A 16,324-nucleotide genomic window follows, 5' to 3' on the forward strand; every position below is an offset into this window, starting at 1 on the left:
GACCCTGATCAAAACTACATTGTGTGCTGATATGCTCCAAGTAAAAGAGCAAAATGCTGCCACTCATAGTGAAGCCCGGCAAGAAATAGAGAGATATAGTTTTAATAAAAACAAAAATGTCTTTGTTAACATTAGACCTAATTCGGGGCCCAATTCTTCAAAAAAGTCACAAAAATGAACTAATAGTAGAAGTCTTTGTATTCGTGCAGATCTATGGCTTTCATGAATTCACAAGATTTTACAGAAGTAGGCCAGGAAATCATACACCTAGAAGATATTTGTGAACTACATTTCAGCACAAGCAAATATGCATAATCACTTTCCCTACAACCACCTTTTTCCCCAACCCAGAGGTTTTCCAACCCTAAAATGTTTGCTTACCACTACCACCAGCCCCAGTGTGTAGATCTGCAGAATGGAGGCAAAATAAGGGAATGCTAGCATTCAAACCTTACTATAGTATGAACGCTGGCATAAATCAGATAGGTTATTATCAGGGCTGTTCTAGAATGAGACTGCTGCTGCAATTTGATGCTGCACTATAGGGACAAGTGGAATATATATATATATATATATATATATATATATTTTTTTTTTTACAGAACAAGTAGATTTATGAAGCAACCTGTCCGATAGACAAGCAGATCATTTATTTAATTCCATACCCCTGTAAATACCCACCATAAATCTTCCATCAGCGTCCACGCACATGATCAACCAACAGCCTTTAAAGAGGATCCATGGGTTTTTAAGTACTTAGTATGTCAGTCACTTTCAAGCCTAATTTGATAGCTGAACCCAAATACAGGTGGTTCACATAACCTTGTTTCCATATGCATCATTTACAGATGTTGAAAAGCCTAAATCATCGGAAAACTGTTGAGGCTAGTGCAGCGAGCCTACAGCCTTCCAGAAAGTGAAGTCAGTTATTTGTTTTTAGAACAAAAGCTTGCAACCTTACCCATCTTGATGCTAGGAATAAAGTAAGGAATTACGGAGTCCTACCAACAAAAGATGGAAAGAGCACAGCAGGGACAGGAGAACTAACAGAAAAGGTAAGTGTAAAATAAACCCACATACTACTATTTTTATGTTTTTTTGGGAGGGAGTGGGGGGAGTAAGGGATGCATCAGGGGCCCTCTGTGCAAGTGTAAATATTGCCCAGTTGTCAAGCAGAGCCCTGAAACAAAGCTGTGGATTTGCAACATTTGGGTATATTTCATTTTGTAAAAATCCAACATGCCAAGCACTGGAATTTACCTTGTGGTACATAAAAGTTGGCGGGGATAGGCAATATGCTTATTAACTACAAAATGCTTGACCCCCAATTCACAACTTGCAAACAGTGCACAGATTCAAGTATACTTTTTTTTTTAAACTATAAAATGGTATAAGGTTGAGTTGGCCCAGCCAAGATTTAAGCCTATGACCTACAGGTTACACACAGATCTAAGCAATTAATTAAGCCTCTAATCTATCGTACAGGAACTTGTGACTTGCAGTTTACAAGTAAATCTGTGCAGCAGACAAATTAATCCCCAAGCTATCCTAGAAAGATTGCAACCAATGACTTGCAGATTAACTATATCTAGAAGTAGGCAGATTAAGCTAGTTGACGACTGTGTTGGACGAAGTGTAACCAGCAGATTACACACACACACACACACACACACATCTACGGAGTTGACAAATTATTTCACTAAGCTATTTTACTAGGGCTGGAACTTAACAACAGTACATCACACAATACACACTCTACCATGAGTTCATTAACTTACTGACAAGTCATAATGGTATAGGAAAATGCATCTTACACTTTATGGAGAGATATCCGCATCAGGAATATTTTCCCGACATGCAATATTAACAGGACATAACCCTAAGGTCATGCATATTTGGAGCTAATGCATTCATCCAATCAACAATAGAACAGGGATTTGAACTTGTGACCTACAGGCAGCACACAGATGTCTGCAGTACAGACTCAACTCTCCACGCTATTTATTTTAGATTGGATACTTACAGCAGGTTACAGTTTTTTGGTGCATGTCTGTGGTTTCTGAAGGTATACCTATTTAACTATTTGTGCTTTGACAAAGTCTGTTGAAATTACTATGTAGAATTAAGAATATTAATGTGGAAGTAAGATATCGGGGAATTCCAGTAAGGACCCCTGGTCCCCTTTGTACTGCATAATTGAAAGCTCGAGTTGTTCTCATAACATTATGTAAGTTCTTATTACAGGTAAGTGTAATTCTCTCCTATACACCACAACATGCATTTGGCAACATGATAATAGAATGCAGGAGTTTCTGGTGTGCTGCCCATTTTAGTGTTAATGGCTGCTGCTGTGTCTGAGGCTGTATGTGCAGGCTGTCAACGTGGAGGGCTTGGAAAATGGTGCAGATGTGTGCAGGGCAGTTGCATGTAGAGATTGAGCCACTGTTGCAGCTGAACCAATGAATCCTGGATGGGTTACTGTCATAGGCCATGGGGAGCTGTTAGATATAGCACAGACAGGTAGGTGACTAACATCTGAGGACTCAGTCATTCATTCTCGATTTATGCCTAATTTCACATAATGCATGATCGGGTGCTGTAGCAGGCATCCTGGCTGTGTTAGACACAACTCATTTAAAGGTTAGCCACAGTGTAGTGCTGTTAAATGCTCACTGGTATCTTGTGGTGTTTTTACCAGCCAATTCAGGGCACAAATTCAAACAAAAAAATAATGTAAGAGCGCACCACACTTCATCAGTGAATTGTGAGTACTGTTTTTGTGGTGAGTACTGCTTGTAATGGTCATTTCTTATATAGATTAAAATGTGTATGAAGTTCTTGTTGTGTTTATAGCAATGCAACTGAAGAATTTGAATATTAAATCGGAAAGAATAGTCAATGGCAGGAACTGACTTTATGTATATATATAAAAACTTTAACAAGGATATTATGGCATCATCACATGGTGTTTTAACACAAATACCATTATGAGAAGTCCAGGAAAACCTCCAGTTTGATGGAAGCATTGAATTTGAGCTTTTGAAAATGACATTGTGGCAAATGACCCAGGATGAATGAATTATGAACACAAATTTGCACTTTTATTCAGTGTGTTAGGTTCAGATGGATAGAACTTGGTAGTTGAAATGTCTATAAGGAAGCGGTTACAAGACAGGAACGTCAGTGTAAGGACGAACCAAGTGCAGTGGTGGATATTTTAAGAAAGCAAGGCTCTGTTGAAGGTACTGATAAAAATGCTGCTGAGTTACGAGTATTCCCATCTTCGTACGAATTTGAGAGTAGTATAGATCAAAACCGAGGGAACAAATTGTCACTAATTGTACAGGAACATGTGCTGTGCTGCAGGAATCCTACGCTTGAGCAAAAAATAAACATTATATAAGGAATAGAGAGATATTTGGTGACAAGCAAAACATTGGTAAATTCAGTTGAAGGACATGTCATGACACCTGTCAATGTGGTATGCAAGAAAAACATGTGAGACAACAAATGGACAGAACTAATAGAAACCGTTGTAGATATGGTTCAAGAACACACATCAGAAGTTACACTCAACATCTAGCAGTTGATAAAAAATGCATGAGATCTAAAACAAGGTGTGTAAATCCTGATAGTGGATAGAAAACGTGTCATAAATACCATATAATTTTTTGAGGCTAATTTAAATTTCAAGGATTGAACTATTTGCACCAAAGTGGATGCAGCAAAAGACGGACGAGATATAGTGGGCTGGGAAGATCAGGCAAAGTTTGGTATTACACTTAAATGAGGAACGAAACTACTCATTGATCAGACACATAATAAATTCAACATAATTTGAGAAATGTGTAGATATATTGATTGAGCTAATGAACAATCATTTGGTTAGAAAGTGGGTGGAAGCTAAACAAACTGAAATTAAAGAATATTGTGAAAGAAAATATGGTGTAAGAACACTGAATGGAAGAGTAGGTGAACTTGTTTTGATTAGGAGAGGAAATAGCCGGAAGAACAAAATGTGAGTTTCACTATATACATTTCAAAAAGTGTGAAGGATGGTGTAGTGGAGCTGGAAGGTAAACAATGTTTTTTTAAATGCAGGGGTGTGGAATTACTATAGCCGGACATTTGTGCCCATGACACATTGATTGGGGTCAAGGGCAACAAGTCGTCATGTTTATTTTTGTATTTGTAACAAGTAGGCCCAACCCCCTGCAGCACATACCATTTGTCTGCCTGTTTACAGTACCACATTATGGATCAGCGAAAGGTATTGTCTACAGTAAAGGTAACATTTGGGTCCTTATGTTAATGCTGTTCAAACCTGGATTTATGGTTCATTAATGCAAAGCCTTTTATTAGGGTGAGAGGGCTAAGGAAAAGCTGTAATCGGAACTGCACTACTGATAGTTCCAGCATAAAAATATGTACAAAGTATAACGATATAAGGCTATGCCTAATGCTCCCAGAATGCTCTCTAATTGGATGCAGATATCAGCAAAAACTTAAAAGCAATATTGTGGATTATTTGGTTTCAAAATCAAAACGTTCATTAAAACTGCAACTAGGAAAAAAGGTTTTGCTAAACCACTGTGAAATTTTGGGTACCATTTCTTTGAAGTATCATTTAATTGAATGCGTTGATGCATGCTAGTCGTTCCAAAACATATTCACATAATGGAAAAATCAGTGTAATAAGTTTCAACAAGATTATGGGAAACATGAAAATAACCGAGCATTGGCAAAGCCAGTAGGGTCGACCTTGGTCGTCAGCCTTTTGGCTTTGTCAATGCAGGTCTTGTTTTGACATGGTTTTTGCAAAACGTTATTGTTGTGGGAGCTGCCGGCTCCCCATTATTATCACAAATACTAGCAAAAATCAAAAATATTTTTGGTCTAAAAAAAGCACACATTGTCACAGTAGTTCCTGGCATTGAACAAAACTACTTTGTGTGCCAATATGCCCTATGTGAAACAGCACAATGCTGTCATTCCTAGGGAAGCCAGCCAATAGATAGAACTTTAATAAAAAACAAAAAGGTCTTGGTTAATGCCAGACCTAATTAGGGACCCAATTCTTATAGGAAGTCATGAAAATAAATCCATGGTATAGACTCTTTCATTAGTGCAGATTTAGGACTACTGAATTACCAAGAATGTACAGAAGTAGGCCACGAAATAGTACCTCTAGAAAATATTTGTGAACTGTATTTTAGATCAAGGAAATATGTATGTGTAGATTTGCTCGTGCAAAAATCTGTTGAGCATGTACAAGTTCACTTTCCCTCCAATTATTTTTCCTAACTGTTAGGAATACATTTCCAAACTTTCTCAGTATGGGAAAAGATTAGAAAGAGCTGGCAAAAATCCATAAAACATGCAAGTTCGTCGATTTGCACAGACTCATAAGGGCACTCCAACCCAGGAACTATTGCTTACTGCTACCTACAGCCCCAGTATGTACTTCTGTGGAAAGGTGGCAAAATCAGGGATTTGCTAGTATACATACCCTACTATAGTATGATCCTTGGCATAATCAGAGGCTATTATCAGAGTGCTTAAATAATGAGATTGCTGCCATAATTTGTTGCCACACTACACGACACCAAAGGGACAAGTGTATTTTGTTACACCCTACGTTCTTTCCACAGGTTCAATAGCAAGTGTAATCCTCCTTCTGTATTTCAAAGATCCAGAGGTGTTCTGAAACAGGTACCCAAGGTTACCACTTGTATGTCTAGCGCTAGCTTGGAGGTGGGGGGCACTCCCTGACCAAGAGGAAAAATGGTCCCGGGGCAACCCTACCCACTTGGACTTCGGCTTCAACATGGCAAAATTGTTCTTCCCTTGGTTAGAGCACTGCGCATACTCCCGGAGGAGTGTCTATGAAAATGAATAACTCCCCCCAACATAGAAACCAGTTCTGGGGCAGGTTTTTCCCCTCACTGGGATTGGTACTACCCTGGCTACTTGGATAATGGTAGGGACATGTCTACGTGTGAATTACATCTGCCTGTGACAGGCGATGCCCCTATGAAGCTTCTGCAGTTGGTTTACACACCCCGGGGCCATCCAATCAAGAGTAGATCACACCTCCTCCCAGCCAAGCCAAGGCCCTTATGTTCTGTTTCCTGGGAGCTGTTCACCACCACTACCAGCAGGCTGCCAGATGACCGTTGGGGATTAACTCGGAAAAGGCTATTAGAGGCTTTACACAGGCAAATGGCAGCTTTTTTAGACTGGACCTTCAGATTGGATTTTTAATTCATATTTGAGTTTTTGGCCATGGTTGTAGCTTTTTCCCAAAATGAAAGTATGCATTGTATGGTGTTATAATGTAACCTAAAGTGCACTTCTATGGGACAGACTGTAGGGGGCTGGCCTGGCTTATAGTGGGTACCTTGTGGTACTTACACCCTGTGCCAGGTCCAGTTATCCCTTATTAGTAGAATAGAGGTGTTTCTAGCAGCTTAGGCTGATAGAAGGTAGCTATGGCAAAGCAGCTTAGGCTGAACTAGGAGACATGCAAAGCTCCTACTATACCACTTATATCATATAGCACAATATCATAAGAAACAATACTCAGAGTTACTAAAAATAAAGGTACTTTATTTTAGTGACAATTTGCCAAAAGTATCTCAGAGAATACCCTCACTTAGGAGGTAAGTAATATACACAAGTTATATGTACACAAACCAAAAAACAGGTAAGTAACAGTTTGCACTACTTTTCTTACAGTGTAGAATCACAATAGGATGCAATAGGTACACATAGGTCTAGGGGCAACACAAACCATATACTCAAAAAGTGGAATGCGAATCACGAGTGGGCCCCAGACCTATGGGAGATTGTAGAGGGTCGCTAGGACTGTGAGAAAACAGTAAGGGTGTCCAAAATACCCCACCCCAAGACCCTGAAAAGTAGGAGTAAAGTTACCCTACTACCCCAGAAAGACATTAGTCGTGCTAGGGGATTCTGCAAGAACCACAAGCACCAGCAAAACACTGAAGACGGATTCCTGGACCTGAGGACCTGTAAAGGAAGGCGACCAAGTCCAGGAGTCACGAGAGTGTCCGGGGGGGGCAGGAGTCCAGGAAACCCCGGATGAAGGTGCAAAAGGGATGCCTTCGGGTGGAAGAAGCTGAAGATTCTGCAACAACGAAAAGGGCTAGGAACTTCTCCTTTGGAAGGAAGTTGTCCCACAGCGTGCTGGATGTTGCAGAAGAGTTTCCAGGCAGAAATACTGCAAACAAGCCTTGCTAGCTGCAAGAGTCGCGGTTGAGAATTTTGGGTGCTGCTGGGGGCCACGAAGGACCAGGATGTCGCCCCTTGGAGGAGGAGACGGGGGAGGGGCGCTCAGCAACTCAGAGAGCCCCCGCAGAAGCAGGCAGCACCTGCAGAAGTACCAGAACAGGCACTTAGAAGATCTGTGAACTCTGAGTCACAAAAGGAGGGTCCCACGACGCCAGAGTCCAACTCAGCGGGTTGAGCACTGCAGGACGGAGTGCTGGGGACCCAGGCTAGGCTGTGCACAAAGGAATCCTTGGAGAAGTGCACAGAAGCCGGAGCAGCTGCAAATCACGCAGTACACAGGTTTGCTGTCTGGCGTGGGGAGGCAAGGACTTACCTCCACCAAATTTGGACAGAAGGGCCACAGGACTGTGGTAGACACTTGGACCAAACTCCTGTGTTCCAGGGACCACGCTCGTCAGGATGAGAGGGGACCCAGAGGACCGGTGATGCAGAAGTTTGGTGCCTGCGTTGGCAGGGGGAAGATTCCGTCGAGCCACAGGAGATTTCTTCTTGCAGGGTGAAGGCAGACAGCCCTCAGGGGAATGCACCACGATCGATCCTTGGCAGAAGTCGAAGAGGGAAGTGCAGAGGAACTCTGGTGAGCTCTTGCATTCGTTATCTGAGGAATAGCCCAGAGGAGAGACCCTAAATAGCCAGAAAAGGAGGTTTGGCTACTAAGAAAGGAGGCTTGGCTACTCAAAGAGGTAAGCACCTATCAGGAGGGGTCTCTGACGTCACATGCTGGCACTGGCTACTCAGAGCAGTCCATTGTTCCCCAACACCTCTGAATCCAAGATGGCAGAGGTCTGGGACACACTGGAGGAGCTCTGGGCACCTCCCCTTGAAGGTACTGGTCAGGGGAGTGGTCACTCCCCTTTCCTTTGTCCAGTTTCACACCAGAGCAGGGCTGGGGGAATCCCTGAACCGGTGTAGACTGGCTTATGCACAGATGGGCACCATCTGTGCCCATCAAAGCATTTCCAGAGGCTGGGTGAGGCTACTCCTCCCCAGCCCTTCACACCTGTTTCCAAAGGGAGAGGGTGTAACACCCTCTCTCAGAGAAAATCCTTTGTTCTGCCTTCCTGGGCCTGGGCTGCCCAGACCCCAGGGGGTCAGAAACCTGTCTGAGGGGTTAGCAGCAGCTGCAGTGGAAACCCCGGAAAGGCAGTTTGGCAGTACCCGGGTTCTGTGTTAGAGACCCCGGAGATCATGGAATTGTCCCCCCAATACCAGAATAGTATTGGGGTGACAATTCCATGATTAGACATGTTACATGGCCATGTTCGGAGTTACCATTGTGACGCTACACATAGGTAGTGACCTATGTGTAGTGCACACGTGTAATGGTGTCCCCGCACTCACAATGTTCTGGGAATTTGCCCTGAACGAAGTAGGGGCACCTTGGCTAGTGCCAGGGTGCCCACACACTAAGTAACTTGCCACCTAACCTTCACCAAGTGAGGGTTAGACATATAGGTGACTTATAAGTTACTTATGTGCAGTGGTAAATGGCTGTGAAATAACGTGGATGTTATTTCACTCAGGCTGCAGTGGCACTCCTGTGAAAGAATTGTCTGAGCTCCCTATGGGTGGCAAAAGAAATGCTGCAGCCCATTGGGATCTCCTGGAACCCCAATACCCTGGGTACCTAGGTACCATATACAAGAGAATTATATGGGTGTTACAGTGTGCCAATGAGAATTGGTAAAATTAGTCACTAGCCTGCAGTGACAATTTTAGAAAGCAGAGAGAGCATAACCACTGAGGTTCTGGTTAGCAGAGCCTCAGCATACAGTTAGGCACCACACAGGGAACACATACAGGGCATACATTAAGAGCACTGGGGTCCTGCCTAGCAGGATCCCAGTGACACGTGGGCAAAAACAAACATACATACAGTGAAAATGGGGGTAACATGCCAGGCAAGATGGTACTTTCCTACACAGACAGCCTTGATGCAATGAACGACGACTTTGGAGTTTTTTCACTGCCAGGGTAAGTAAAACTTCACATGTCCTTTTTAAATATCATGGACCCTACCCTATGAGCGTTTTAAGCCCTGAATTATGGATGACTTAAAAGTATTAGAAGGCAAGGTTTAGGCCTATTAAACGGGTGATTTTAACAGGATTGAAATGGCAGTTTTAAAATTGCCATGCTAAGCTGCTGTTTTACCTAGTCACTTTGGTGGTGGCCCAGTAAGTGCTGCTGTCCGCTAGTGCATTTACCTTTCAGGCTCTGGGTACACAAGATATCATATGCAAGGGACCTACAAGTAAGTTAAATATGTCAATCAGGGATTAGCCAACTGTTAGTGATGGGGTCTTTGGTTGGCAGTCAGGTTACCCCCTGTCCAAGCAAGGATCCTCACTCTAGTCAGGGTAAGTCACATACAATCCAATGTACCTGTACCTACCCTCTGTTAGCTTGGCACGGAGCAGTCAGACTTAACTTAGAAGGCAATGTGTAAAGTATTTGTGCAATAAATCATACAATAACACCATATAGCACCACAAAAATACACCACACAGTGTTTAGAAAAATATATAATATTTATCTGGATAAAGCCAGTCAAAACGATCAAAAGATGCAATAAGTAAATGTAGAGCTATCACTGAAAATTGATATAAAGTGTCTTAAGTCTTTTTAAAGCAAACAAAGTCTCTTTAAGCACAAAGTACCTGGTTTGCGTGAAAAATCTCCACAAAGGACCACAGAGGAGGAGAAGCATGGAAACAAAGGGGGGGTGCGTTGATTTCTCTGGCAGCACATGACGATGCGTTGTTTAGTTTCCACGCAGGGACGGCTGTGCATCGATTTCCGGCGCTCGGTCGTGGATCCTCTTCGAGTTGCAGGGTTTTCAGACACCCTAGGGACGGTGCTTGGATTCCCTATGCTGGCAGGACGAAGTCACAGCAGCTGCGTCGATCCTGTGGCCATTGCGTCTAATTTTCTACCACACTGCAAGCGCAGAGTCGATTCCTCTCTGGAAGTCTGGCTGCGTTGTTCCGGCTCGGCTATGCGTCGATCCAGTGGGCAGTGCGTCAAATTTCCAGTCGCTACGTTGTCGCTGTGTCGATCTTCTCGTTGCGAAGTCGGGCTGCGTCGTTCCGGTTTGGCGTGCGGTGAAATTTTCACCACGGTGCAGGCTATGCAGTGTTTCTGGCAGGCTGTGCGGCAAATTTTGCTTCTAGAAGAGATGAAGTCTTTTTTGTCCTGAGACTGTAGGTAACAGGAGGCAAGCTCTATTAAAGCCCTTGGAGAGCACTTCTTCACCACAACCAGAGAGCAGCAAAGCAGCAGGGCAACAGCAAAGCAGCAGTCTTTCACAGAAAGTAGTCAGGTAAGTTCTTTGGGCAGCCAGCCAGTTCTTCTTGGAAGGATGCAGGTTCTGGTTAGTTTCTTCTCCAGGAAGTGTCTGAGTTAGAAGGGGCAGTCCCTGTTTATATACCCAAATGTGCCTTTAAAGTGGGGGAGACTTCATTGAGTGGCTTAGATGTGCACCAGGTCCCCTTTCAGTTCAATCCTGTCTGCCAGGGTCCCAGTAGGGGGTGTGGCAGTCCTTTGTGTGAGAGCAGGCCCTCCCAGCCTAGGAAGGCCCATTCAAAATGCAGAAGTATGCAAGTGAGGCTGAGTATCCTGTGTTTGGGGTGTGTCTGAGTGAATGCACAAGGAGCTGTCAACTAAACCCAGCCAGACGTGGATTGTAAGGCACAGAAAGATTTAAGTGCAGAGAAATTCTCACTTTCTAAAAGTGGCATTTCTGAAATAGTAATATTAAATCCAACTTCACCAGTCAGCAGGATTTTATATCACCATTCTGGCCATACTAAATATGACCTTCCTACTCGTTTCAGATCAGCAGCTACCACTCAAACAGTGTATGTGGGCAGCCCCAATGTTAGCCTACGAAGGGAGCAGGCCTCACAGCAATGTAAAAACGAATTTAGGATTTTTACGCTACCAGGACATGTAAGCTACATAGGTACATGTCCTGCCTTTTGCCTACACAGCACCCGCCCCATATGTAGAAAAATGGGAGTTTTAGGCTTGGCAAATACTTTTAAATGACAAGTCGAATTGGCAGTGAAACTGCACACACAGGCCTTGCAATGGCAGGCATGAGACAAAGTTAAGGGGGTACTTAAGGGGGTGGCACAATCAGTGCTGCAGGCCCACAAGAAGCATTTAATTCACAGGCCCTGGGCACATATAGTGTACTCTACTAGGGGCTTAGAAGTAAATTAAATAGTCCAATTGGGTATGATCCAATGTTACTATGTTTAAAGGGAGAGAGAGCATATGCTCTTTAGCACTGGTTAGAAGTGGTAAAGTGCACAGAGTCTAAAAACCAGCAAAAACAGTGTCCAAAAAGTGGAGGGAGGCAGACAAAAAGTTAGGGGTGACCACCCTAAGGCTATCAGGTCTAACACCAACTGTATGTAAGCTTTAGGCATCAGAGCACATGCACTGGAGCCTAGTTAGAAGGACATGGGTGAACAGAGTAAAACAAAAAAACAGCATCATCAGTCCAACACTTGGGGAAGGGAGGGCGATAGGGGTGTGACCTGCTCCTACTTTTTTTTACCCAGGACTGCAAAGTTGACTCCAAGGGTCAGTTGGCTGACCTCTTGTTAAGCTACAAAGACACAAAAGATGCACAAAGTACACCTTTCTGAAGGACACAGCTGACCAGTTCTAACTGGACCTGCCTTGGATCTTGCTGGTGGCTTACACAGGTGTGAGTCCTGACCGCCCAAGAGGTGTCCCTAAGGTCCTCGGGTCCCTGAATAAGTGTCAGAATGTAGTATACCTGCCTATCCCTAAAAGATGAGACTTAGAATATTTTCCAAAAGAACCAGAGGCTACAGCCAGACCTCCGCGAGCTGCAGCCACTGACGTCAAACTGCTGGTCAGACTCAACTTGCTGGTTTGCCCAGCTGAACATTGATACTTGACCAAAGCAGGAGTGCCCCGTCGACAGCAACACCTTCCTAGACCTGGTCGTTGGATTGCTGCTCAGAGTATTTTCACCTTCGACCCAAGTGCCTCAAAATTCTGCAGGAGATGAGGCTCCCACCAAGGTCCTGTGCTTCATCTGACCAACATCAATGAGGTCTTCAGATTCAGCTAGCACCTCAACTAGCTGACGGCTCCGTCAATTAGGATTTTCTTGAAGAAAAAGTCCAAGATAGAAAGTAAGCTTTACATCAGACCAAACCTGACCCCTGTATCGGACCTACGATCAATCATGGTTGGACTTAACTTTTGAGATTGACCCAGTCTAGCACGCACTTTGAGCTTCTTTGTGCTAGAAACATGAGAAATCATATGTCCAGATCCCTATGTCTGATTTTTGTCATTTTAGTGTCTGTCTACCCAGTAAAAAAAATATATCTTTTTATAAATAGAAGTGAGTTTTTTATTTTTTATTTTATTGTTGCGTTTTCTTTTTAATTGTTTCAGTACTGGTAAATGCTTTACAAATTACTCACAAGTTAAGCCTGTCTGCCCTGTGCTACAGCTACTACGGGTTGAGCTCATGATTAAATCTTTGAGACCCAAGTGGACCTAGTAAAAAATAGTGATATTGTTACAGTAAGAGGAGACCATCCACTTAGGCTAATAATCCACGTTCTGACGATTTGTACATCATCTTTACGTGAATTTCATTACAGAAATTCACTTCAGGTATTATTTATCACTATAGTTTTTTAAGGAAGATGAAGTTGTTATGGTCTTGAATTTGATTGGACAGGCTGCACATGACGGCCGCCCAATCATACTGCTCCGTTCAGGACCCCCAACCACCCCATACATGCAGACACGTGTACCCCTTTACCTATTGTACTCTGAGAAAACGTAAACAGAACTCCCAGCGTCGCGGCTGCCCGCTCCCGCCACCTGCAGGTACACGGTTGCTGGCCCCGGGCGCTCTACACCGCGCCGCTTTTCCCGGTTCTTGATGTGCCGCAAGGTATCCTTCGGTGGCCGTGGTTTCCGTGAGCACAGCGGTCGGCTGTTTCCTTGGTGTTCCTCCATCCTGCGGAGCAGGAAGGTGCGGCGAAGCAAGACTGCCAAACGGGGCAGCAGCATTCAGCTGTGAGGGGCATGCAGCTCCTGTTCACAGCAGACGTACACTAGAGGATGTCTCTCTTCTATGTTAGTTTCGTGTACACCCGCCCTCGCCGAGTAGTGCTATCATCGACGACTCTATAACGTGTCCGAACGTGCCGCACGAGTCAATGTTCAATACCTTTTCCCCGTTGCAAAATGGCGTCGGCGTCGGTACCTATGAAAAGTGCACATAAAGTTCTGACATTATAACTCCCCTCCGAGCCGTGCTTCAGCCTTAGTATTCCAGTTGCAAGTACACATCACCGAGCTATAATACGAATTTTAGGGTACACATGCAGCTCAGAGTTCCAGGATAACTCCGTATTACCATTGCGTCTTCTAATCACTGACAAAAATGCAAGCTGTTATGTCGTGTTAAGCTCAACGGCTCACCCCATGCAGTGAAACATATTCGAAAAGTAACAAAAAAAAAGAACTAAATCCGTTGCCTATACTAATCGCGCAGGTCTAGAAACGAAATAAAGAAACTCCGTTTCAATATGGCCGCTAAAAACGCAAGTTCACCCTTAGAAGGTCTGTAAAATAAATGGAGTGATTTTTTTAAAAAGTTCCTCATTTGAGCGCCATTCCGGTAGACCGTACGGCTTCTATTTCAAATATCCTCTTCACGGGTATGGTTATAGATGACAAAAATATTCCTATTTTTTTCCATTGTATAATCATATACATTTATCGTTACAGTGAAAGTGTAAATTAATTTCAACTTTAATCGTGTTTTTCAAGAGACTCGCGCTGTATTAAAAACGCAACATTTACTAAGGGAAACACACAAGTTTGATATGAGAACGCGGCCTCTGCTTATTTATTTATTTATTTATTATATTTATGCATTTTACAAAACCTGATTACAAAGTAATTAGAAAATTAAGGAAAAGAGATAGCCAATATATTCTGCTTTGAGTTTCCAACTCTATTAGGACTCTTTAGTCCTGCACATTGAAGAATTTGCAGGACCAAAAACTAATTAGCATATTCGATGACATTATACGATGTGATATCCCAGAAATGTTGAAATCAATGAAAACGCTAGAAGTGATCATTAAAATAAAAATTAATAAAATAGCTAATACGAAGTACAAACACACAAAATTTCACTGAAGTACATACATGGCTTTCAAAAGTAGCAGAGTAATAATCTCATATTTCCAAAGTGGTTTCATACATTCACTGAAGCAGTCCTTAGAAGCCTTCTCATTGTGGTGGAATTACCTCCTGGAGTCTTTTCAGCTCACTGGGGCTGCTCTGCATACAGCAGAGCTTTGAAAAGTGTTTCATTTAGTGCTCAAATTGCAGCCTTTCTTACCATGTGTGACATTTAGGCTGTTGTGAGTGAGAGCATCACCTAACCTCCAAACGTGTAAGTCTGACTCACAGTAATCATTGAGGTCTCTGTACCTACTTGTTTGAAAATTGACTATGTTGTGTTTCTGACACACCCGTTGTGAAGTACCTGCAGCACATGAAAAGGGAGATATTCGAATGTTAGGACACGTTATGAGGTACAGCCATGTGGCCAAAGAGTGAGTTGGTAGTGCTCCACGTTTGGTCAGATTTGTAGAGGGCCATGTGAGCAACTCGTCACCCTGATTAGGTCTTGCCTACATACAGCTTTAAACTGGATGTTATCAAAAGAACTATTGTGGACCATTTCAAACATTTTCAATGGTCTTAGAGCCCACCCATTGCTTACCATTGGTAGGCTTTCTTGTCACTCACATTTGCATCTTATTCGATGGTTGTTTTATTGTAACAAGTGGAGTCATCTTTGAATGAAAAAAATACACCTTCAGTTCAAAACACTGTGAAACTTAAATGGTTCTGGGCAGGAAAAACACAAGAGAAGGAATGGAAATCATCATATTTCGGACCAGAGAAGTGAGGTAGACATCAAAGCCGTCTCATCATGAACTAGGGACGGAACCAAAATCGCTTTTGTAATATATTGAAAACAACACGTCTCCGCTGTAAGCAAAACCTAAAAATGAAGGGTAAATGTCAAGTTTGCAGCACAACCAACTGTCTGAACATGTTGCTGCAACGTGCTTTTGTAAGCAGTGATTTTCTCATGAGGTTGACAGGTGTTTCGGAATCCTCTCAAATAAGACAATGAAAAGCCCCCTACCATCCCACCTAGTTATACCGATACAAATGGGTTCTTCATACTGTCAGAATTGTCAAGATTGTTCGTAGGAGCAGGAGGATGACCTGCTCTAATGTCTAATCTTTCACCCATCTTGAGCATCACAGAGGAGGATATGAAATACAAAAGAAAGGAAATGGGAAAAAGAGAATATTAGCTGACAGTAGGCTCTGTTAATCCCCTTGTCTGTTCTTGATTTATCTGTTCACACTGGGAGAATCCGGTGTTCAGACACAACTCTAAAATATCTCACAATATTACTTAAGAAATTTCCTCTCACTATATAAGCATATAAGACAGCATTGATAGAGCATTACATAGCTATGTTTATGGGCCCGTGTCCAGTGTGATACTTCTTACACTTAAGTGAAAGTCTAATCTCTTGCTACTGAATGCTTCTTCTACAAAGATAAGTTAGTTCCCTTTTTCCTCTAGTAATTCTTGAGATTTGATATAGTGCTAAGTAATACCTCATGCTACTAACCGAAGCACGAAGAGTGTTGGAGCATCTGACCTTAATAAGTAAACATACAAGGTGACACGAATTGATCGATGAACCTTTTGGCTGCACGTAAGATGTTCCCACCATATATCCCGCACATGCAGATCAATAATCAATAACAATCAATAACATTAATAATCAATTGAAGTCAGTAATTGTTACACAACTTGACCTTGCAATCATGAATAACCACACCTTTATATAAAAGTTCGAATATTTATTTACCTGTATTAACAAAGCTAATGTGATGT

The 16,324-nt window shown here is 42.8% G+C and overlaps 1 protein-coding gene across 1 annotated transcript in view; it reads right to left on the reverse strand.

The window, feature by feature from the left end:
• The window catches only part of ELAC2 (elaC ribonuclease Z 2), a 227,118-nt gene extending 213,600 nt beyond the window's left edge, over nt 1-13,518 (reverse strand). The window contains exon 1 of the mRNA XM_069200369.1: nt 13,136-13,518. Coding sequence (XP_069056470.1) covers nt 13,136-13,389 — 254 coding nt within the window. The 5' untranslated portion in view covers nt 13,390-13,518. The remainder of the gene's footprint in view (nt 1-13,135) is intronic.
• Between the last annotated feature and the right edge of the window lie 2,806 nt (nt 13,519-16,324).

Source organism: Pleurodeles waltl, chromosome 7, assembly GCF_031143425.1.
Source record: "Pleurodeles waltl isolate 20211129_DDA chromosome 7, aPleWal1.hap1.20221129, whole genome shotgun sequence".
In the NCBI taxonomy this organism is placed as follows: domain Eukaryota; kingdom Metazoa; phylum Chordata; class Amphibia; order Caudata; family Salamandridae; genus Pleurodeles; species Pleurodeles waltl.